This window comes from Camellia sinensis, chromosome 3 (genome assembly GCF_055761805.1).
Source record: "Camellia sinensis isolate YWXY chromosome 3, ASM5576180v1, whole genome shotgun sequence".
NCBI lineage: Eukaryota > Viridiplantae > Streptophyta > Magnoliopsida > Ericales > Theaceae > Camellia > Camellia sinensis.
Genome location: NC_138963.1, coordinates 820,791 through 845,523, shown reverse-complemented (window position 1 = coordinate 845,523; position 24,733 = coordinate 820,791). Strand labels below are relative to the sequence as shown.

Genomic DNA, 24,733 nt, shown 5'->3' with positions numbered 1-24,733 from the left:
GAAAAAGGAATTATCAGGCAATTGACAATTCCTAGGACTCCACAGCAAAATGGTGTAGTGGAGAGATGAATCGCACATTGCTTGACATGGTTAGATCTATGATGGCGTAAGCTAATCTTCCCATTTCTTATTGGGGAGATGCTTTGTTGACTGTTGCCTACATCCTTAACCGTGTGCCCTCTAGATTAGTTCATTCCACCTCATATGAGATGTGGACTGGTGAAAAGCCTAATATGGGCAATTTGCGGCCTTGGGGTTCGGCAACTTACATACACAACGCTTCTCATAAGTTTAGAAGTTGGGTCCTAAAGGAAAGAAGTGTATTTTCATTTGCTATAGTGAGCATTCTAAGGGCTATGTGTTTATTGGTGAGCATTTGGACGGAAGTGTGACTGAAATTGACATGGATTTTCTAGAGGATTTCCCTAGCAGAGGTGAGGTAACTAGAGATGTAGAGCTTTATGAGATGGAGGATTTACTTGAAAGCGCACCTAGTAGCCTAGTAGAGAATGAGAAAATAATCCCTCAAGCTTCTAGGGATAGTGGGAGTGATTTACCTGCCCATGGATTAGATCCAATGAATGAGGGTTCTCAAGACTCTCAACTGCGTAGAAACAAACATGGAGCTATACCCCATTATCGTTTTGAGATTGAGGGGAAAGCATTCATGATTACTCTGAGTGATGAGATGGAGCCTAAGAATCTCAAAGAGGCTCTGTTATCCCCTACTAGTAAAGAATGGAGTGTTGCGATAGATGAAGAAATAGAGTTTATGAAGAAAAATCATGTTTGGGACTTGGTTGATTTGTCACTATGGTGGAAGACTATTGGGAACAAATAGGTTCTCAAAATCAAGCGCAAGGTGGATGGTTCCATAGAAAGGTATAAGGCTTGCCTAGTGGCAAAAGGTTACACCCAATTAGAGAGTGTGGACTATGAGGAAACTTTTTCACCAGTTGTGAGGTTTGCCTCTATTCGCCTGATTCTGGCCATAGTAGCTCAATTGGACTTAGAGCTATATCAGATGGACGTTAAGATTGCATTTCTCAATGGAGAATTGGATGAAGAGATCTATATGGATCAACTAGAAGGCTTTGTGGCAGTAGGTTAGAAGCGCAAAGTTTGCAAGCTTCAACGATCTATTTATGGCTTAAAGCAATCATCTAAACAGTGGAATTTGAGATTTCATCGAGCCATTGTTTCAAATGGGTTTACGATGATCGATGAAGATCACTATGTGTACGTTAAGCGGTCCAAGGACATTTTCCTGATATTATCATTATATGTGGATGACATATTATTAGCTGGAAATGACAAGGAGATGATTGTCGCCACTAAAAAGTGGTTGTTCTCTAAATTTGAGATGAAAGACATGGGTGAAACGAGTTATGTGCTCGGTGTTAAGATCCTTAGGGATCGCTTTAGGAGACTTCTCAGTTTGTCTCAAGAGACTTACATTAAGACTATCCTAGAGCGATTCCAGATACAGAGCTGCAAACCCATTGACACTCTTGTTGCGAGAGGCGAGAGCCTAAGCCTTAATATGGGTCCTAAGACTCCAGAAGAGAAAGAAAAGATGGCTCGTGTACCCTACGCGAATGCTGTTGGAAGCTTGATGTATGCTATGATGTGTACATGCCCTGACATTTGTTATGGAGTCGGATTGGTGAGTCATTACCAATCCAACCCACGACCAGCTCATTGGAAAGCAATTAAGAGGATATTACAATATCTCAGAGGGATTGCAAACTACACACTTTGCTACTAAAGTTTAGATCTATGTCTAGTTGGCTATTGTGATGCTAACTAGGGAGGAGACTTAGATGAGCATAAGTCCACTTCAGGATATGCTTTCGTGTTTATGTTACAACCCAAACCCACCCTTATGGGTTTAGCGTCGTAACCGGCCAGTAATCCTTGGATTACCAAAGGCTTCTGGATAGAATAACATATAATTAGGGGCTGCGGAAGCAAATATACAAAATACAATGTCCATCAAGCCGTGCAGACATACATGGGACAAAAATAATTTTTATAAGCTTTTACAAACGTATATGTGACGTCACATAGATACAATAATTATACGCCACTCCATGTACAAATCACCAAACAAAAACTGTTCACAACCCAAAAGTAAACAAAGTTTTACATGTCCAAACATTGCCACAAGGCTTGACTTGATCGGGAACCTCCTCGGGAGGCGCAAAAGGTGGCTGACAAAATGGGATTCTAGGCCATCAACCTTGGGCCTAGTCGCGTGCCTAATCACCTACATACATAATATAAATGGTGAGCGAGAGCCCAGTGAATAATAACCAAGTAAAGGGTTTTAATGAATGCTGTCCAAAACAGTTACAGAAAACAGAAATCAGTAGTTAACAAAAATAGGTTCATGATCATGTTCAAAAATCAGAGTTCATAACGGAAACAGATTCAGTTTCATACTCAATATTGGAATTTGCAGTTAATCATATGTGGTACATTCATTAGCCCTAACAAAAACAGTTGACCTATAAAGGGACGGCCATAAAGGCATACAGTTGACTCATGTGCACGGAGACGGTTCAGTTGGCTCATGAGACGTACAGTTGGCCCATAAATGGGACGTATACATAAGGATCCATAATAATTGGCTCCTGAGACATACAGTTAACCTATGATTAGGACGTAACAGAACTGATAACAAATGTCATCTGAAGCTAAGAATGCCACGAATATATTTCAGAAATATTGGACAACCATTCATTTATGCAAAAAATAGTAATATTTTAGAAAACAGATTGTAGACACCCCATTTTTGACCGTCCTCAAGACTTGGATGTTCATACAGGTACATCCAGTGACAAGTTTGATTGCTCGTCGAGCGCTCGAACTTCGCGGCGGAACGCCACAGGTTTGAGTTTTCCAAACCTTGCATCAGTTCTATCTCATTTTTGGACCATGTTTTGGTCCTTCCAGCATGTTATTCTTGATGCATTGCTGGCCATGATAAGGCACTGCCGGCCATGGATTTTGGCCTGCTGGCCATTGATGTGCCCTGCCGGCCATCAATGAGCTCCTGCCGGCCATCACTGAAGGCCGGCCAGGCACCTGTGTATCACTAGATATTTTCTGATATTTTGTGCCAGCTGTTTGCACAGATTAGAGCATCTGCTTGCACGTGGATGGTTGGATCTTTTTGAGAGGATTTTGTATCTTCTATATATAGAAGCCTTCCTCTTGCATGCAAGGGGTTGGGAAATTTTGAAGACAAAAATTTTTTTCTCTCTCTCTCTAGAATCCTCTCTCTAAATATTTTGCCTTAAAGCCTAAATTCTCTACACTTTTGCTTGCGAGCTCTTGATCAAACTTGATCACCATTGTATTGAGGTTGCTTGAGGTTCTACTTGAGCTCTAGAAGAAGATTTTTTCTTGGTTTGACTTGCCTTTGTTGCCTATATAGCATCTTGTCTTCAAAGAGGTAGAATACTTGTATTTTTAGCTTAATTTAAATACTTCTTTGGCCATCTTTGCATGCTGTTTTGAGGCTAATTTTTGACTTTTGAAATCTCTGTTTTTATGATTTAAAATGGTGGTTTGAAGTTTGTTTTGGAGTTAGGGGTAGTCCACCCTTCTTATAGCTTGCTTGCTAAGTGTTGTGCCATCTTTCAAAGCTTTTAAAAAAACTTTTTTTTTGGCCTTTTAACCACTGAATTCTAGGGGATTTTTAGTGATAAAAACTTTGTTTTGAGGTCCAAAATAGGAGGGGGTAGCCTCCCCTCCTTATGTCTTGTTTGCAAGCGTAGATAGCCTAACATGTGAGCATGTTTTTCTACCTTTTTGTGACTTGATCTCAGCATGTTTTTACTACTGATTTGGCATGCTTTAGCTCTATTTTGGGCTGCTTTGATTATATGAGCCTTGTCTTGTATAGCTATAGTGCAAATAGCTTTACTAGCTTGGCATTTTAGGCCTCTAACATGTTTTGTATGAGATGATTGCATGTTGTAACATCATTTAACATGTGATTTCATCATATATAGCTCTGTCACACTCTCACTTATTCCACTCTTTCATTGCTTTTGAGAGTTGTGTTTTGAGTCTTGTTTGCAAGCCAGCATGTGAGCATGTTTTTCTAGCCTTTTATGCTTCAATCTCAGCATGTTTTAGCCACTGTTTTGGCATATTTTAGCTCTGTTTTGAGTTGGTTTAGTCAGTTGAGCTTGGTGTTGCATGCCTCTAGTGTAGTGCTCTTCACTAGTTTGGTGTTTTTGGCTTTTGAACATGTCATGCATGAGTTTCTTGCATGTTGAAATATTATTTTTCATGCCATTTTAGCACTGAAATATCTGCAACCTCCCTCATTTCTTCAATTTTCCATTTTCTTTGAGGGTTGGTTAACCTTAAGGTTGTGTTTAAGCTTGAGATAGAGCTTATGCTCAATGGTTTTAACCTCTTTTGAGGGTTCCTTCTAACCAAAGGCATGATCTCTCTCATGTCTTAAACCATCATTTGGTTGACCCATCTTTCATTAAAGGACACTCATCTTGGACTTAATCGGTTAAAGAATGACTTGGTAATGCTAAAATGAGTAAATAAAACATGACAAGTAAAACATGACCAAGATAAGCATGTTGTGTTTGCATTGCACGTGTTCAATCGGACGTTATATTGAACACAAGATAGATTTGTCTATTTCATACTCAAAGCGATGAAATGAGCCAATCTCCTTTGTCTCCATTACCCTTGATCATGCATGATAGGGTGGTGGTCCTTTGAGTCTTGTTTTGTGCATTTATTGAAAGTGTACAACTTGGATCTTTAGCTATCATAAATTGAAAATCCTTGATTGGTGGTTTTGGATCCAAGAGTGCCACTCTTTTGACATTTTGAGATGATAAGGAGAGGGTGCAATACAAACATGTCCTTGGAAAACCCTCACTTTTCCTCTGTTGCAGTGTGGTGATTCAGCACACCAGTGGTTGGCAGTGGCTCACTGATGGCTTGTAGTGCTTCATCCTTGGCCGGTATAGCACACTTTTGGCCGGCAAATGGCCGACAGCAAGCACTCATGGCCGGCAGGCCACTGGTGCAGTCCTCAGCATTGGTTTGGTAAGGTGGAGCAGGAAGTTCTTGGAGTAAGCTTAACCCTACAAACAAAGCCTCTCAAGAGCAAACTGGAGGTCTTTTCAAGGTGAAAATCGAGTGCATGCATCCTCCATTACCCGAGGCAGAGCTGAGGCTGTGTAGTTTAAATATCTTGCATAATTAGTTAGTATACATTTGCTTAACTAGTTTGCTAATTAATTAAAGTGCTGTAATAATTAGTAATTAGTTTACTAGTTATTCGTTTAGTTTGTAATAATTAGTCTAATTAGTTTAATTAGATTAGTTAGCTTAGCTTAGCTTAGTGTAGCTTAGCTTATTCATTCGGCCCTCCTTCGAGAGGGCATAATGTTGTAATAAGTGTGCGTGCATGTATGCATTTCTTCTAACCCTGCATCTTTCTTCCTTTTACTTAACCGCTTTCGATGGTTAGTTTAAGGTCATTTTTCAATAAGCATACCTTATGCTTGCATTTTTGCATCATTCATTTGTCTTGCATACACCGAGCCTCAGCGCATCATTCAAACTGCATTGTATTTCAATACTTATTTGAACACGTGTTTCAAAGCATATTATCAAATTGTTGCATTCATAAGCCATCTTAGATAGCCAAGCCTATTAATTGCATTATTGCATGTGTTGCATTAGGCATCTTACATAGTTAGGATCATGCATTCTTTCTAACTAGCTTTTGTTTTGGCTTGGAGTACTCGGTAAGTTTTACACTTTAGCATACTTGCATGAGTGTGAGTGTTGCCATGATAGCATACTTGCCATGAGGCTATTTGCTTAAATGATAAACTGCATGAATGCCTGTGAATGGAGGCTTTGATGTTTGAATTGGAACAATTCGATGATTGTATGTTTTAAGCCCACCTGAGGGTGGCAAATCCGCGTTTTAGCCCATTTGAGGGTGGCAAATTCAAACCATTTTCGAAAACATACATGAGTTGATTTGTTCCAAGTCTTGGGACTTAGTCTATATTTGACTGTGTGTGCGTCACATAGTAAAGTTAGCTAATAACCGGAATAAGAACACATGTGTTTATAAAACAACATATCATGATTAGTAGAGGCCGATTTTTGATCAGGCGAGCGGGGGTGCTCATTTCAGGACCTTCCCCTCTCATACCCAAGTTCCCGAGCCGAGACAACTTTGGTGATGATGGACACGTGGCCTTTGGCATGAGTCAGGGTTTCCTAAATTTTCCAAAAACAAAATATTTAGGTGGTGACTCTGTAATCTGGCAAAGCAGTCCAGTTTTGGCATTATTTGATTCAAAATCGATTTTCCAAAATGATTTGCTAGATTGGACTCTTTGGTGATTATTAGTTTCACATTGCACTTGTGAGACTAGATTCAGAACCGTGACAGGAGTTCGAACTGTAGGACCAATTCGATGCTCTCCGAAAGGGGCGCGAAGAAAGTCGAGTCTACACAGATCATCTTATATCATTCAGAAAATACTTATAATGGAACATAACTTTACAAAGTTATTACTCACAATTAACAGATGGCTTCAAGGCAAACAGACGGAATGACAAGTCAGACGTCTTGCAGCGTGTGACCTACACAGTTACAAAGTGAACACGTACTGAATTACACACCCAGAAACATTAACTTAATTCTTTCTTATCTTGGCGTGTTTTTACTTCTTATCCTCTTTGTGGTGTCTTAATCTTGGCCTAGGAATGCTTAGGATGGAATGAGGATGTAAAAATGCATTTGAAAACATTTAGTCAAAATGTTGAAAACAGGGGTCCCCGCTCAAGTGTAACTTCCTTCGCTCGAGCGGACATGCAAAATGTGAGTGGTCGCTCGAGCGATCTACAAAAGTACTGGTTGTTAAATTTCTCCACTCGATGCTCGCCCGACACTTGCTCGAGCGTAAGACTCATGCCCTTGCTCGAGCGCAACTATTGTCGCTCGAGCGGTCTGCAAAACACGCAAACTTCTGGGAGCATGCATTTTACGCTCGAGCTGCCCTTTGGTCGCTCGAATGGAGGTGCAAGACACAAAGTGGTTGCTCGAGCACAGGTTCTATTGCTCGAGTAGAGGGTGAAATTTCTAGAATTTCTAGATTGCACTCTCAAGTCCAAAACTCAACTTCAAAACTACAAAACTCATCCATTTGGGCCAAAAACCTGAGGAATCATCCGTGAACTTGGAAAACATTGAGAATTCTAAATCATTTCACAAAATTAAGTCCAAAAGCATCGTCATTTGGTTTAAATTCAACTTTGGAATTTTGAAAACATAACAATATATACCATGCATGCATTGACTTGGATTCAAACCCTTCAAAACATGATCAAATGAGATAAGAGGATGTAAAACATGATGAATTCCCACAACTAAGCTTAATTTAGTACATGCATGAGAGAATTTCTTAGGAAGACATACTCCAAATGTAATGAAATGCACATGCATGCATGAATCATGCCCAATTCCATTATTTGGGTTTGATTCTTGTATGTAATCCCACAATTCTATGGAATTCACATGTTGCTAACTCAATGTCACAAGTCTAGAGCTGAATTCTTACCTAAAATGGGCAATTCCTTTGAATTTTAGCAAGCCTAGCTTGGTTCCTCTAATTTCTCCACAATTTTCTTGTAATTACTCATTTCCCTAGTTGATCTCAAGTCTCTCCCTTGCTCTCCCTTTCTCACACGTTTAAAGACTCCAAAGATGAGGAAGTGAGTGTGTAAAATAAAGCCTAGAGGTCTCATATGCCTTATATAGGCTTGATTAAGGAGCTCTAATTAAACTTGGCTTAAGTTAATCAATTTGGCATTACTTAATTCTAATCAATTCGTTCGAATCGAATTTTAATTAAACTGACCATAATATTCTAAAAATTCCAAATAACACATAACTTGAGTCAATTTTATGATCGGATGCTGATAAGGCTTTCAATTTGCAGAACAGAATGCAAACATGAACAGATCATTCTACGTTAAACAGATATAAACTCAAATGAGGCAAAAATTCACTTTAATCACTTATCAGGCATAATTAAGCATGGATTAGTGTTAATCATGGGTTGGAGTTGTTACAGTTTAGCGATGGTGCTATTTTTTAGAGCAGTAAGAAGCAATCCTGTATCGTTTTATCGACTATGGAGGCTGAGTTTGTGGCTTGTTCATCTGCCGTTTAGGAAGCCGTTTGGTTAAGAAGAATCCTTCAACATTTGGATATTGTCACACACACTTCAGATCCGGTGACTATCCATTGTGACAGCATGGCTGCACTTGCTTATGCTAAGGATCCTAAGTACCATGGGAAAACCAAACACATTGATGTGAGGTTCAACTTTATCAGAGACATTGTAGTGCAGAAAGAAGTGATGATGGAGCACATCCCCACGAGTCACATGGTTACGGACCCTTTGACTAAGCCAATTGCTAGAGATGTTTATCTTACTCATGTTAGAACTACGTAGGTGGTGATATATGTGTATTCAATTGAACTCTTATTTTTTGGGGGGATATTTATGCCATTAGTATTCATATTTTTTTCTATTACACATTTATGTTTACTACATTTTACCATGGTTTGTGAATTAGCGTACAGAAAATAAATAAATTTGATGTTAGCAGGCAAGATTGGTTCACTCACACGAGCAATTGTCCTTAGCGCTAGGTAGCGAGTAAGGATGAGACTAGTGGCTTATTATATTTGGAGCTAAGAGAGAGGCTAAAATTATCTACTAGCTATGTCACCTTGATTGAAGCCAAGAAGAGGTCTTGTCAAAAACCGACCATGGATATAAGAGTACTCACTTTTCCATGATGTGTCTGTTATGCATAGCAAGATACGAGATCTCATTTGATGCATGAGAGGTGAGCAAATAGAGAATTCGAGTCAGACGTTAGGAAACGACTTGTGTACTTAAGAGCAACTAGACTAAGATCTATATGGTATGAGTTTAACATCACTCTTTGGAAGAGTTACTCCTCTATAGCATGCATTCGTACTGCATGTGCTTATCGACCCATTAGCGATGTGAGAGAATGGTCCTTTGCTTCCTCACCGTGTGAGTTCTAAAAGTCATTTTTTTCAATGACTTCACTTTGTGCCTTTTGTGACCTTTGACTGTGTCATAAGATGAGGAGTTGATAATCGACTACTTTGGTATGTTGCCTGCGATCATGTATGATTCGGCTTTAAGGGACATTACTGGGAAAGCGGTTAATTCCGAGTTAAATGGTATGAGGATGAAGGGAAGATCATCTAGTTTTATATCTCTGCTCTATATTCACTATCGACAACTCACATCGCTCTGTATGAGATACTGATTGGGTGTGAAAATAATGCGAAACCTAGGAGGGTCAAACATGCTCTTTGAGGGATTAGAGATATTCTGGACCGATGTAACTAGATGGGTTTGGGTACATGAGACACTATTTCTATTCTTTTTGGGTTGATGTTTCTATGCTGGTTGATATTGAGTTCTAGTGTAGAGTTCCTACATCTAGGTGTTCTCAATGGTCGCACGGTTCATTGGCTAGTATGAGATTGTTCAATATTTGGGAAGATTGAGATAGAGATGTGGCAGTGTCATGCCAACTCATGTACGAGTGAGAGATGTTGGAAATTGGGCTGGGTATTAGACTCGAATATAGGCGCACATGTGACATGACCAATAACCCATTCAGATTACCTATCTTAATTTGAATTTGAATTTAATAACTATCCTATTTGGATAGCCCACTATCAATATCTATATTTATCATATCTTATCAAGAGATATGGATAGATAATTAGATAGTCAGCCTATATATCTGATACGGTACATGGAATGTGGGATGAATCTAATAACGTATGATTTTTCTCATAACTCTCTCTCTAACTTTCTCCAATTTGTTTTAATGATGAAGCATTTGTACTGTGACTAGTGTGGGTGATACTCATACTGTGGTATTACTCCATTGCTGGGTGTTCTTAGTTCGTGGTGGTGAAGCACGTGATTTACCCACAGGGTCCTTTATTTCGGATTCTATCAAACAAGGTATGATTTGAATCCTTTTACCTGTTGCATTATCTGTATCTCATAGACATCTTTGTCATCTACGAATAGAATAGAAGTACAAACATACTCTAGTAGTACAAACATACTCCACATAGTTATACATTTAGTTGGAATGAAACGTGTAAACGTAATAGAGGCATAACATTTTCATGTGTTTTACTAATAAGTTTTTTAATTGGCAACAATAAAAAAAAGGTTATTCATGAATAAAACAATTTTAAAAAGAGAAAAAAGTAAATAAAAAAGACTATAAATCATCAACTACTTAGGTTCCACTTTTGCTGAAAGTGTGTATCCACCACTGTAGTCAAATGCATCACTATCATTGACATCCCTTTTTGGCAGAGCATCATTGTAAGGGTGTCTAGGAGCACCTTTTGTAGATCCAAAGTCGGTGGCAGATGAGGATGCAGATGTTGAGTTGGTATGTAGCCCATCATTTTGTAGGATGGTTTCTAGTGCCTTTACTATTTCACTCATTGTTGGACGATCGGCAGCTGATTCTTCTACACACTGCATTGCCAACTCCAAGAACCTCCCAAACCCTATAAGATTTGTCATGTTTCTTATGGCTGGGTCTATTAGCACCCTCAAGCCATAGTGTTCTTCATCATTCTTATCCATTGCCATTCTTACCTCGCGGACAATATACTTTCCCTTCTCAATTGGTTGCTTAGCTGTTATCAGTTCAAGCATCACCACACCAAAGCTATATACGTCACTCTTCTCAGTCAATTGTTGAGTCATGTAATATTCAGGATCTAAGTAACCCTGTAATCAAAATTACATTGTTAAAGCATTAACTCACGAAGCAGTTCAAAATTCAAAGGTAAACTTTCCTACTAGAGCAGACGAAAGAAATCTCCTACTTTCTACCAATCTTGATTAAGGATATTTGTGAAATATCCCAAATTAAAAAAGATAGTCTTAACCAAGAAATTACTTGCATATGTGTTTATGTTGCATATGCACAGACAAGGATTTACATAGAAGGAATATATACACAAGCAAATGGTAATTTCCACTTCATTGGCAAAATATGTTTACAAAAGCCACATTGACAAAAGGCATTGTTTGTATGTAATAGAATGTCCTTGACACAAATAACCATATTCCATATAGGAAAACTCTATTCATACATAAAATTCATACAAAAAACTTCACAATAATGACGTGGCAATGCAATTATTGTAAATAAACTCAATGGGGTTTTGTTTTGAAGTAAAAGGTTCACAATAAGCTACATCATTATGTACGAATTTTTTTGTTTGTATAGCATTAGTCTTCTATATATTCAATTGGTCTTTGGACTCCAACTTGTGTCTGCATACTTTGTTTAAATCTATTTATTTGATTTTCATTAAAGATTATGAAAGATGGCTTCATCTTTAGACATGAATGCAGGACTTGCTGGGGTAGAAAAAGAATTGCGATAAACTTTCTCAAAATGTCCTTCCATTGCTAGCAAATCTATCAGATTTAATTGAAATGGAGCATGTAGGGATAACAAGACATCTAGTGATGAGATAAGCCACATGAGCCTATACTTGTCTGATTAGAGTGCCCATGCACATGCATAAGCTGGGGATGGTGCACATCTATGAAATATGGGTACTTCGAAAAACATGTTGTATCCGTACCGGGTACTTACCGGCGTATGGTTTCTCGTATGGTACTTCTGCATACGTATCAGGTACACAAAATACATACCCAAATTTTTCTTCTTAATTTTTAGCATACCTAGACGTACTTAGTATATACCCAAGCCATACCATACTTCAATTAAAACAATATTTTCTTCTACTACAGAGACAGAACTCCTTTCACTTCTTTTTTATTTATTTTCTATACTTAGCATGATTTTAAAATTAAATTATGATTTGTAAGTTATTTAATATACTGACATTTAATTTTAATTTATATATTTACTTTTGGCATCAAATGTTAATTGTAGGTTGGGCCTCAACAAATTAAACCATTTAATTAATTTTTGCATTACTTTAAATTAAAAACAAATATTTTTTTTACAAGCGTACCAAGCCGTACCCGTTCCCTATTTTTTTTGTTTGAATTTTATTGTATCGACATACCCGTATCGTACCAGTATTAGTACTTGTACCCGTACCTGTGCTTCATAGGCGCACATCAATGCAGGGTTAGTGATGATTGTTAAGGCTAAGCAAGCCATGTAAAAGTGTTAAAATTGATATATTATTGATTGATATAATATTGTGTATATTACAAATGGTGAGTGGCTCATTATATAGGAGAGGGTGAGTGTAGTAGGTGAGGAGTAGGTGAGGAGTAGGTGGTGGTAGGTGATGGTAAATTGGTGGTAGGTGATGGTAAATTTTAACAGCCCCCCGCAAACTCAAGGAGGATAGAAACTAACCAACTTGAGTTTGGAGAGAGTAACAAAACAAGAAAATACATAAAAATAAAAGAGGATAAGAGACACTGTATGGTCGTGTCAGACCATTGGTGAAGACACTGGATGGTGGTGTCATAACGTTATAGAGGACACTGTATGGGGGTGTCATAACCATGTAGAGGACACTGTATGGTGTTGTCATAACGGTGTAGAGGACACTGGATGGCGGTGTCAGACCGATGTAGAAGACAGTTTATGGGGTCTTGCTGGACCCTTGTAGAAACTAACTGGAATCAATGTCGGGACAGTTTACAGAGTCTTGTCGGACCCATGAAGGAGCTAACCGGAATCAATGTCGGGACAGTTTACAGAGTCTTGTCGGACCCTTGTAGAAACTAACCGGAATCAATGTCGGGACAGTTTACAGAGTCTTGTCGGACCCATGAAGGAGCTAACCGGAATCAATGCCGGGACAGTTTACAGAATCTTGTCGGACCCTTGGAAAAGCTAACCGGAATCAAATGTCGGGACAGTTTAGGGTCATGTCGGACCGTTGTAAAAGTTGCACCCTCAAAAGGTGTGCCCAATCTTTCAAAAAGCGTGTCATCAAAAGGCGTGCCCAATTCATCAAAAGGTGTGCCATCAAAAGGCGTGCCCAATCCATAAAAAGGCGTGCCATCAAAAGTTGCGCCCTCAAAAGGCGCACCTACTTCATCAAAAGTCATGCCCGACAGAAAGCGTCGAGCCATCAAAAGGTGAGCCGGAGACGCGGCGAGGCACGTGAGCGACAGAGCGGCGTGTCGGCCGCGTCGTCAGTGTCAATATAAACCAATGCGGAGGCGGAGGAAACCAAACCAGACTGAAACCTCTGAACTGGTCATTCTGAAACAATCTGTAAATACTCTGTATCCAACCCTTCTCGGAAACACTCAGCAACCCAAAAAACATGGCCTCTTCTTCCCGTTCAGCTACCCAGAACATGGCCTCATCTTCCCGAGGTCTGCTCACTCTCTTTCCCGACCTCAACGAGTCAACAGGAGAGATAACAGGTGCGGTGGCCCGTGAACCTCAACCAAACACCTCTGGTTTTGCTCCGTTGAACTTTCCGGTGCGGTCGGTGGAGCAAAGAATGGCAGTGCAGTCGGATGTGGAGGCCAATCAGTATACCTTGAAGTCATGTGTGGAAACCATGACTGCGGTTACAAATTTGTCGAACCGGCTGCAGAGTAGGACAAATGAGGTGCAGCAGTTAAACGCCCAACTAGCTCTGCTCCAACGCATGTATAAGGATGCGCGAGCAGAGATAAGTGTGCTAAAGGCAGAAAATAAAGAGCTGAAGCGGAAGGCCACCGTGATGTTCCGTTTTGGAGGTCCGCCATATGCTGCAGTGGAGAAGCAGGGTGGAGTGATCGTGCCCAGTGGAGTGGGAAACACGGAGGCAACACCGTCAAGGGCCGTCCAGGACGGAGGCAAGAAGAAGAGACCTGCAGCAGAGTAGAGAAGAAAAATCCCACTGTGCCGATTTGTTTTGTTTTGTTTTGTTTTTTTTTTTTTTTTTTTTTTTTTGGTGTGTGTGGTGTAAAATGGTGATCGGGGTGAGCCCCGACATGAATAAAATAAGGTCGTCTTCGTCCGCTGTTTTTTTTTTTTTTTTTTTTGGTTTTGGTTGTTCGTTGGTGCAAAGAAATAACAATGAAAAAAAAATGAAAAATAAAGTGAAAGAGAAATTAAAAAAAAAAGAAAAAAAGAATTAGAAGATATGTGAAATCAAAATGAGAGAGTGAGGGAAAAAAAGAGATTGGGTGACGTGAGTCTTGGCCCACGGTGTTGGGAAAAGCTGCAATTCTGTTTTTTTTTTTTTTTTTTTGAATGAAAAAAATAAATAAATAATAAAAGAAAGAAAGGGGAGTGCAAAAGGGGGATAAGATGTGATAATGATTACGAAAAAATAAAAATAAAAAAAAAAGAAAAGGAAAGTGGGGTGGGGGATGAGAGAGAAAGAGGGTGGCGTGAGGGACATGCCCATGTGGGGCAAGTGCTTTAGCGTCTGTTCCAACAGAAAGTGTTTGGCTTTATCAGTCTCATCCACCATCTGATGCCCATTATCTATGAGCTGTCGAATTGGTATAGATGAAGCTAGCAAGACGGTGTGGGTCACATGGGTGAGTGGGAGAATCCTCAGAATCAGAAGCTGGGTAGAGAAGGCAATAGCGACCCAATCAGGCTGGGAAGAGGACCACTGCAACTGCTCGATGTCAGCACCGGCGGTGTAAGCGAGAATGGGATCCAAGCCACTCTCAAGGGGCTGGCCGATGGAGGACAAGTCCCAAAGGAGGGCCTGGGAATCGTCCCCGGCGGGGCAAATGGGGCAGGAGCTGTGAGGGGCCCAGGCAATGTGCATTCCTCCTGAGCTGTATAATTTGAGGTTTGCCTTTGCCCAAGGAATCACACGAACAGCAATGAAGTCAACAGCAAGGTTGATGGAGCTGATCTTGTCTGCTTCATTATCTGGAATCTCAAAACCAAACTCTTCTTCAGATGCCATCACGATCTCTACCGTGTCTAAACTATCCAACCCCAGATCATTCTGGAAATGGGCAGTTGGTGTAACCTTAGAAGGATCAACCTTCTGGAAGTTCTTGGCGACGGAGATGACTCGATCAGCCACCTCCGATTTGTCGAGGAAAGAGCCCCTCACCTCCTCCGAGAAGTGGCGTCGCACCAGATTACTCAATGACAGAGACAATGGGCTAAAATTAGGGTTTTGAGGTACGGACCAAACGTTAACTCTCAGGTATTTGAGAAGTGCGTTTCGCGCCGCCATTAAAGAAGATGAAGCTCCTGCTGTTTTGTTTTTGTTTCACAGTAGCGAGAGAGAGAGAGAGAGAGAGAGAGAGAGAGAGGGAGGTTTCGGCTGTGGAGAGCAGAAGGTATGTGTAGAAAATTCCAGCGGGCAGCAAAGGCAAAGTTGCCGGCCGGCTGCCCGCCGGTGACAAAAAAAATACAGGTTTAAATCTTAAAGCTCTGATACCATGTTAAAATTGATATATTATTGATTGATATAATATTGTGTATATTACAAATGGTGAGTGGCTCATTATATAGGAGAGGGTGAGTGTAGTAGGTGAGGAGTAGGTGAGGAGTAGGTGGTGGTAGGTGATGGTAAATTGGTGGTAGGTGATGGTAAATTTTAACAAAAAGCCATAGTGAACTTGCCCAATTTGAGTCACTGGAACAGAGTCAATTAGTTAACAAATCCAAGCTAAAACCAAAACCAGCGCAGAAATTTTAAATTTTTTAAGCAACAATCTTTTAATCTTTGCTCTTGAAGGCATGACACACTAGAAAGGATTCAGGAGAAATGCCAATTGAGATTTTGTTATGCAGATTATGATTTTGATTATTCACTTACAAGAAAAGCCAAAAGCTGGAAATCTATGACTATTGTTAGAAAATGAGAGAGTTTGAGGGCGAAGTAATGCTCACCAATGTGCCTTTAACTTGAGTTGAAACATGTCCTTTTTCACTGTCTGAAACTAGCTTAGACAATCCAAAATCAGCAACCTTTGCTGTTAGATTTTCATCCAACAGAATGTTGGTAGATTTGACATCCCTATGTATTATCGGGGGGTCAGCGAGCTCATGAAGATAAGCTAATCCTCTTGCTGAACCAATGGCAATGCGAAGTCTCCTTTTCCAATCCAGATGAATGCCTGATCTCCCTGCAACACATGATATGCATAATAATTTCCAGGTGGGGTTAAAAAAGAGTAATCTATGTGCTTAGGCTATCTCACTTCAAATTTTGGACAAGTATTTATGTATATATTTCTTGGAGTTTATGGAAAACTTAATTTTGTAGGAAATTCATTTTTGGGGTCTTTTGAGTTTGAAGAGTTTATGATGTTGGGATCCTTGCCCTACATGGAGTATGGTTGGGGATTCCCGTTAATGGAACATGACAGTTCAAATTTTGTCTATGGTTATGGATTGAGAAAATCCATTTTTTTTGTGTGTTCGGTTAATCTAATGATTTTTTTCTTTTTTTCTCTTCATCTCTGCCTGTTCACAAAGCCTTTTTATGGTGAACCATGTAAACCCTTGCGTTTACATACATTCACAAAGCCTTATTTCTCCAAATGTATTTTGGGTTGGTTTCCCATGAAAGGGAATGTTTCAACACTCTTGATGGAAATTAAATGAAACTTTGTTCCTTGCTTATGGGAGAAAAATAAGTGTTGTATTTATATTCCTTGTCATGTATGGAATTTTATTTGAAATTTTATTTTCAATCTTAAACAGAAAGTGAGTGTTTTTTTTTTCTATTATCTTCGTTTATTTTTATTATATATATGGTTTTGGCTTGGATATATTTCTCTAGGGTTTTGTGAAAAGCTGATATTATTGTAATGTTCATTAATCTCATGGAGGTCATCAATCATTTCTGCTCTTCAACAATGAACTGTTGTCAATTAACCACATAATTCTGCACATTTTGCATCACTGTTTTTCCATAATTATGCTTATTTCTCATGAACTAATTAAACTCATTAAATGCTTTTGCAGCTTCAATTCAACATCATCAAACATTTGATATGGAAGTGGTCTTACCGGACAGGCTCTCCCTAAGTGTCCCATTGGGCATAAACTCGTACACCAACATTTGTTCTCCTTGTTCAAAACAGAACCCAACAAGGCCAACAAGGTTCTTGTGATGAACTCGCGAAAGCAGCTCAATTTCAGTTTTGAACTCGAGCCCACCTTGCATAGAACCTTGCTGTGCTCTTTTGATTGCTACTACCTGCCCTCCAGTGAGCATCCCTCTATAGACCTAAAGAAAAGAGGAAAGAAATAAGTGGTAACTTTAGCAAGATTCCCATGTATCAACCATGGACTTTGCCTATTTACCTTGCCATAGCCTCCGGACCCAATCTCATTACTATCAGAGAAATTATTGGTGCACTTCTTGAGTTCATCATAAGAGAACCATCTAGCTCCCTTTAATTGCGGGGCACCACCACTGTCTTTGCCACTTGGAGCCCAGGATGCTGGAACAGATAAGAGAAGGAAATGAGCCAAAAAAAATTCCAACAGTTGCCGTCTTGAAAATAGGTACCAAATGCAAAAATTTATACTTTTTGGATTTAATTGTGAAAATTACCAAATGGTTTACTTAATCCAATTGCTTTTTCAGCACGTTTCTTTTGCCGAACCGCATATGCCCCCAGCCCAACAAGCAAAAGGACCAAAAAGCCACAACCAATTGCTATCCCAATAATTGTGCCTGAGCTAATAGAAGTTCCCCCATGTTCATCTGACACATTTTCATATTTTTTTTAGTAACCAATTTGTTCTTTCATTAATGATCTGTGAAACAGACAGTAATTCAATTTACCTGGAAAAAAATAAGGAGATGCTATAAAATAGTAGGGTCCAAAATCCGGAGGAGGCTTGTAAGTTTGATTACTCAAATAAAACCCAAGCCTCAGAATCTCCGACCTATTAAAATATTTTTGAGTGGATGGGAAAAGGTCCAACTGCACCTGAAGATAATCATCAATATTGAAGAAGGGGTTTTGTAAAGAAACTGAACCAGGAGTGAGGCCCAATTTCGTCCACAGGCTCATTTCTAGAGAATGGAACATATTGACATTAGACAACTCCCTGAAGGAAGGTCCTCTGAAATACAATGTCCCTTCATATGGAAAAGCACAGTCACAGCTCTGAGGGTTGAGCTTCTGGTCGGGTGAACAAGATTTGCTTCCACAATTAGCCACACTAGTAGAATAAGGTTTTGTGGTTTGTTGTTGAAGCTGACAGTAAGCTGTATTTGCCAGAGCAGTGGTGCACACGGGGTTTCCAATAAGTCTGAAATGGATGAGTTCACATATATAAATGATGGTTAGGGTTAAATGTACAATATCATTAACATAGACTGTCAGGAATTAGGAGCCATGAAATCTCACATCAATGTGTTTGTATATCCAGAACCCAGTGTTACAGTGGATATCTGATTGTTCTGCAAATCAACAAGCTGCAATTGCTCGCTGATGCTATTACCCATGTTCAATGTGTCATTGAATGCATTGTTTCTCAATTTCCTGTAAGAATTAAATCATTTATACGTTGCTTCTTCTTCTTCCTACTAATTTTTTTCTTTTCATTTTTCATAAGGAAAAACCTATATTACTAGCTTTTCATGGTCTTTTATACTGATAATTGAATTTAAATTGATACCCAAAAGGGGAAATAAGAACCTACACTTGTTGTATCTGTGGCGAACTGAAAAGTTTTTGTGGCAGAAGCCCTTGAAGTGAACCATATTCTATGACTCTGAGCACCACAACAGAACTTCCATATTAGGAATTCCTAGTTCAATATAGTTTTCATATTTTCTTAGCAAATTACTGAAAACTTACAGAGTTGTGAGTGATTGTAAAGTTGAGAACCAAGTGGGAGCTTCTGAGCGTTGAAAGGAGTTGTTGCTCAAGTCCCTGTGAGAAAAAACCATAGCACAAGTTTTATCACTCTAGCAAAGATACAACTTGTCAATAGAAGAGTTGGATGGCAGCGATTCTGCTGCTAGTTTCTTACACATAATTAAGGGAGATCATTCCCGACAAGTTTGGTAATGGGCCAGACAGGTCATTGTGCGCTAAATTCCTACAATAGAACATTGGATCATTAGGGAGGACGTTTTGGTCAATCACTCATTAACTTTACATATGACCACTAACATTGCATTTGATTTAAACGTAATACCCACAATTCAACGACATTTGTGAGGTTGTTGAGGTTTGATGGAACATTCCCAGTCAGGGTGTTTCTGTCTAGCCGACTATTGGAAGTTGGATAGTACATGCCAACCAAAATCAGAAAGAAAGATAATTATTTAAAACAAAATGTGGAACAATACAAAAGGTTGAGGTAGCGATAGATGGAAGAGTCTACTCACAGAACCTCAAGAGTCTGAACAAGTCCTAATGTGTCTGGAATTTTTCCTGTTAGTTGATTTCCGTCAAACAGTCTGTCATTGCAGTAGAACAGCAATCAGGGGTAGGATATTCAGGAAAAAAGAACTAGAGGGTGTTTATTAACTTACACGTGTATCAGTACCATATCTGAGCTGAAAAGTTTGGCTGGAATTGGGCCTGAAAGCTTGTTTTTATTGAAATGGCTGCAAGTTCATAAAAACCAGGCCGTAGTTTATGAAATATGAAAGTAGTGTGAGGAATATGGGTTGACAAAATCTAAATATACTCACAAGTGCTTTGCCTTTTTGAGTAAATCCAAGCCTGGAGTGGTGGATTTTGAAATAGGGAGGGATCCTGTCAACTGATTGTCTGCCAGATCCAGCCAGTAGAGCTTGGAGAGAGAGCCCAAAGAAGCAGGTATTTGACCAGTGAAGTTGTTTGAATTTAGAGCCCTGCAGAGGCAAGTCGTAATGAATTAAGTAAAGAATAACGTTCCTATAATTTCTTGTCAAGAAGAAGCGTATGAATTGGCAGGTCTTACAAAAAGGATAGCTCTACAAGATTGCCCAATTCATTTGGGATATTACCGCTGAAACCGCATCCAGCCAGGATTCTGGAAGACACAAACAAAGAATTACTTACATAGGCATAACTTAAATAGATTGAACAAAATATATAGAAATAAAAAAAAATTTCCAGTTCAAACTGGATGGGAAGGAAGTATCAAAGTAGCAGTTTATTGAATCTTACAATATGTTCAGCTTTTGCAGATCACCTAACTGAGAAGAGAGGGAGCCTGTGAGTCGTTGGTTGAATGACAGATCCCTGCAATAAAATAGTGTCTAACTTAAGATAAATGAACAATGCTACTTAATTAATAGCAAGAATGGTAACGAGGGAATGGCCAATCAGGTTTTGACTGTGTTCTGAATCTTTTGCACTGTTCTGCGGGAGGTGCTAGGTCATGCGTGTCTATATCAAAACTGTTGCATATTGTACTGGGATAATTTACTACAAACTAGCGTACTAGTCTTTTCATCTATTTAAGAAAGTAAGAAAACTCACAACGATCTCAGTTCAGTGAGGCCCCCAATGTCACCACTTAGTTTACCTATGAGTCCCATACTTGATAATCCCCTGCAATCATAATGCATATGATGATGAGATGGCTTTGCATCAAATGGTTGTGGGAAGGTGTATAAAAGGTTAAAGAACATGACTATCTAAGCACTATGAGCTGAAATAGCAGATGAATACTTTGTGATGAGGTGAAATGATAGGAAAATTAATACTCACAATGCAGTCACCCTTGAGTTGTTGCAGGTGACCCCTTCCCAGGGTGCTGCACAAGGATCACCTGACTTTCCCCAGCTTGGTGGTGTGTTTTGCCACTGGTCCTTTAAAGATCTGAGTGCAGCAGCTGCACCACCACCATTTTTAGGTTTGTCAAAACTTATTTTATTATTCTATAAAAGGACATTTGGCTGCATCCTGCATATACATTGGAAATCATAATATAAAGGCAGTCCTAACACTTAGAGCTCTCTTTTGCTGGCCTGAAACCCATTCTCCACCCAGGGGTGTGAATTTCCCTGTATTAGCAAATAGAATGCTATTCACATTTTCACAGATAAGTGAGAAATATGGCTGTCTACTCTGATATTTAATTGGGTTTCAATAGTTTGGGAATCATTTAGGGTTAGATTGTAAAAAAATAATAAAATAATAAAATAATAAAGCGAACAGAAGTAGTGCAAGGAAGAGTGCCTTTTTGGGTTTGAAAGCCAATACTATTATATGCTACTAGCACAGTTTTGAAGCTTGAAGTTTTGCCAACAACTACACCTTGATTCGCTTTGCTGGGGTTTTGGACTGTTTAAAAATAGGGAAGTTATCAGATGATCTAAGTGAGCTATAAAACTATAATGAAGTTTCCTTGTTGGGAAAGGAATAGACAGTTACAAGAAAAACAAATAATAAACAATTCAATAATAACATGGAAATGAAAGAGGCAATAATTTAAACCTGGAGGTATTAGAGCACAACTCCCAGAATTGTGCATTAGCACCTCTGTTTAAGTTATGGCACCAATGATGATCATTGACCAAAACGATCATCTAATGAAATGGTAGTCAATTAAATAACAGTAATCTCCAAGGCACTTCATTTTTGCAGAATGATAATAGATTGGAGTCATATATATATATTAGTAGAAACTGAGCGAGTGTTAAGAATCTTGAACGCGTGATGCCATGTTTGCAGAGAAGATAAGAAATCCAAATTCTGATTTGGTAAAGCCAGCAGCTCAGGTTAATTGTCTACCAGCATGCACACCTTCATAAAAAAAAATTTAAAAAAAAAAAACCTATTCTGCCCTCTAAAATCTTTAACATTCAGATAAAATTTTCAGTGTGTATAAGCACCAATTCAACTTAACCCCCAATTTTAGCACTTCTTAACTGTTTAGACAATGACCATTTGCTAGTCATGAAGCCTTGACACTCGTTCTTCATCTACGAAGCAATTTAATTTCTAAGGAATACCAAGCAAAAAAATAAAATAAAAATGGTAAACTAACTAAAGTTGTCGCACTAATTCCGAAGAAAATTAGAAATTCAAATTGAGTGTGCAATTTGAAAGCGTGCAATGCAATCTCTCAAAACGATCAATGCGTGGGTAACATATGAATGCATGCATGGTCCATGGACAAAGCACAGACTAGAGACTAGAGAGAATACAGAGAGAGAGAGAGCCAGCTTAATAACTAACCATCGCGAGGGTCCGCAACAGAGGAGATCACTTGAATCCCTGCAGCACAGCATACCACCAGAAAGCAGAGCAGCCGTATGGCTGCCATGTCCGAGAGCTATGATATGATATGAGATATGAGGATCTGCTCTCCGCCCGCCGCAAAAAGCAAATTAGTAATTAAGGGGACAAACACGAGTCCTTTCGTTTCGTTTCCTTTCCTTTGTACGAAAAAGTCAAACTCTCTCTGTCTCTCTCTCACACTTCCTTCCCCACTTGAACAAGAACAAAGAATAGTCAGGCTCTTTTCTTTTTTCTTGCTCTGGTCGGGAAATGGCGCATGGGTGAGGTGGGGTGGGAGGGTGGTATTTTAGGATGCGTAGATGTTTTCCGTATGTGCTGAGTGCTGGGGTGCTGGTGTCGTGCTTATTAGTTTAGTTAGTGCCCTTACTGACTGACTGCCTGCCTGCTTCACCTAACCACCGCTTTTCTCTAGGCTAGTGGGTGAAGGAAGGAAAGGAGAGAGAGAGAGAGAGAGAGAGAGAGAGAGAGAGAGAATGCTAATAATTACGAGCCCCCCAAAAAATCAACGAATGGGAAGATAAAAAAGAAAAAAGGAAAAAAAAGATCATTTGTGAGTGGCCTAGCTAGTAGTAGTTTGCTTTCTTTAATTGATTAGCCTTGTCTTAGAAGCCAATCAATCCCCTGCTTCCAACACCAACACCCACACCCACACCCACACTATTACTCATCATAATCATCATAACCATCGCCATCATCATCGTTCTTCACACCATCATTATCCTTTATCGCTCCGTCTCTCACTCTTTCTCCCAGCTGCCCTCTTATCCCATCCCATGTATCTCTACCCTACGTACTAATTATAATTAATATAATATTACGTAGGTATTCCTCCTCATTATCATCCCACCGCCTAGTCTGGGAACACTAAATAAGTGTATTTTTTGATTTTTTTTGTATTATGTGTAGAAAAAGTAGAGACGAGATATTGATTGATGTGACCCAAAAAAGATAAAAAGATGAAATAAGTACACTTTTTTGGGAGTAGCCAAACTAGGCCTAAATTAAGGGTGTGTTTAATTGGGAAATTAGAGAAGGATTATTCATTATTTGGATTGCGTATTTGAATGAGAGAGTCGTATCGTTTATTTTTTTTTAGTCCGTCAGACATGAAATTTGGTTGGATTCTTTATTCCCCATATGGGGGATTATACTATCCCAAGAGAGTGTGGAGCAGTTTTGGAGAGAAAATTTACTGTTGGAATTAGGTGGTAAAATGACCATTTTGACCCTCTACTATTTAATTATGTATTATATTTAGTAAAATTCAATAAAATTTAAATGTCTCAATTTAAAAATAAAATAATTTTATTTAACTTTTTATTGATGTTTTATTTAGTTAATTTTTTAAAATAATTTTTTATAGATATTTATTGATATTTTATTTTAAAATTTTGTTTATATTTTATTTAATTTCATTATTTAAATGTTAATAAATGTTTTATTTAATTTCATTGTTTAATTATTATTATTTTTAAAAATAAATTTATTTAAAATTTTAATTAAAAAAATAACATATATTTTTATTGATATTTTATTTATTTTATTTAAAAAAATAATTTTATTTAATTGTGTAAAAAATAAAATAAAATAAATTTTTATTTAATCTAGCTAAAAATAATTAAAATATTAAAGATATGTTTAATATTGCTATTACTTTGTAAATAATTAAAAAAAGGTAAAATAGTCTTTTGTTCATTTATCCTAACCAGTCCGTCCAACTAAACGTTGGATTCACTAAAAATAGTCATTTCTAGACATCTAATCGCATGAAAAAAAACAAACACATGATACATATCCAATCCAACTAAATAGTCCGGGAGATTCACAGTCTCAGGACTCAAGTCCGATAGATTCTAATCTCCCCTTATCTAGCTCGTCCAATCAAACACACCCTAAGAGTAATGTTTGACAATTCATAAAAATTTCACCTTCCTAATCTCCGCGTCATCTTATAAGAGAAAGAAAAAAAAAATTAAAAAAAATAAAAATACATATAAACCAATTACACATATTTGAGGACCATGAAAATTCCCAAATTAGAGATCCCAAACTTTTTGTTTAATTAATGATCAGAAGAGGTTTTACCGTTTACTCCACCCGTCCAACCATGATTCTAAAAAACGCAGACAGACGGACAAACGATGCTTTTAAGAACACAAGAGTGCCACGTCATTGAAATATTCTCCAATTGTCGGCTTAAACTCTTAAATTCTGTATTAAGAAATGGCACTATTAATTATTTTTGTTTTCTTCTTTATGTTTCGACATGGAAATGAAATTATGCTCACAAAGACTAGGCAATTCAATAAGCACTGTTGACAGTTGGGTAGTAGGTCGAAGTCGGACCGATTATTCCCTCTTTTCTATTCATTTCCAATGAAGTAATGTAAGTGCTTGATTTCCATAAATGAATTTTATTGAATGAAGCAACAGTG

The 24,733-nt window shown here is 38.5% G+C and overlaps 2 protein-coding genes across 2 annotated transcripts; both read right to left on the bottom strand.

Moving 5' to 3' along the window:
* Positions 1-10,193: 10,193 nt before the first annotated feature.
* On the bottom strand, positions 10,194-23,030 carry LOC114282805 (Leucine-rich repeat protein kinase family protein). Its single transcript, XM_028225550.2, has 19 exons — positions 22,236-23,030; positions 20,763-20,886; positions 20,532-20,603; positions 20,217-20,291; positions 20,008-20,079; positions 19,757-19,918; positions 19,595-19,669; positions 19,448-19,519; positions 19,259-19,330; positions 19,087-19,155; positions 18,912-18,986; positions 18,754-18,825; positions 18,459-18,593; positions 17,888-18,360; positions 17,654-17,806; positions 17,401-17,540; positions 17,104-17,323; positions 15,979-16,214; positions 10,194-10,892 (listed from the first exon to the last, which is right to left on the bottom strand). Exons 1-19 carry the CDS (start codon positions 22,321-22,323, stop codon positions 10,383-10,385), a joined length of 2,895 nt encoding a protein of 964 aa, XP_028081351.2. The 5' UTR covers positions 22,324-23,030; the 3' UTR covers positions 10,194-10,382.
* LOC114301136 (uncharacterized) lies at positions 12,746-15,898 on the bottom strand. Its single transcript, XM_082918913.1, has one exon. The coding sequence runs from the start codon at positions 15,314-15,316 to the stop codon at positions 14,243-14,245; it is 1,074 nt and encodes a 357-aa protein (XP_082775039.1). The 5' UTR covers positions 15,317-15,898; the 3' UTR covers positions 12,746-14,242.
* Positions 23,031-24,733: the final 1,703 nt, after the last annotated feature.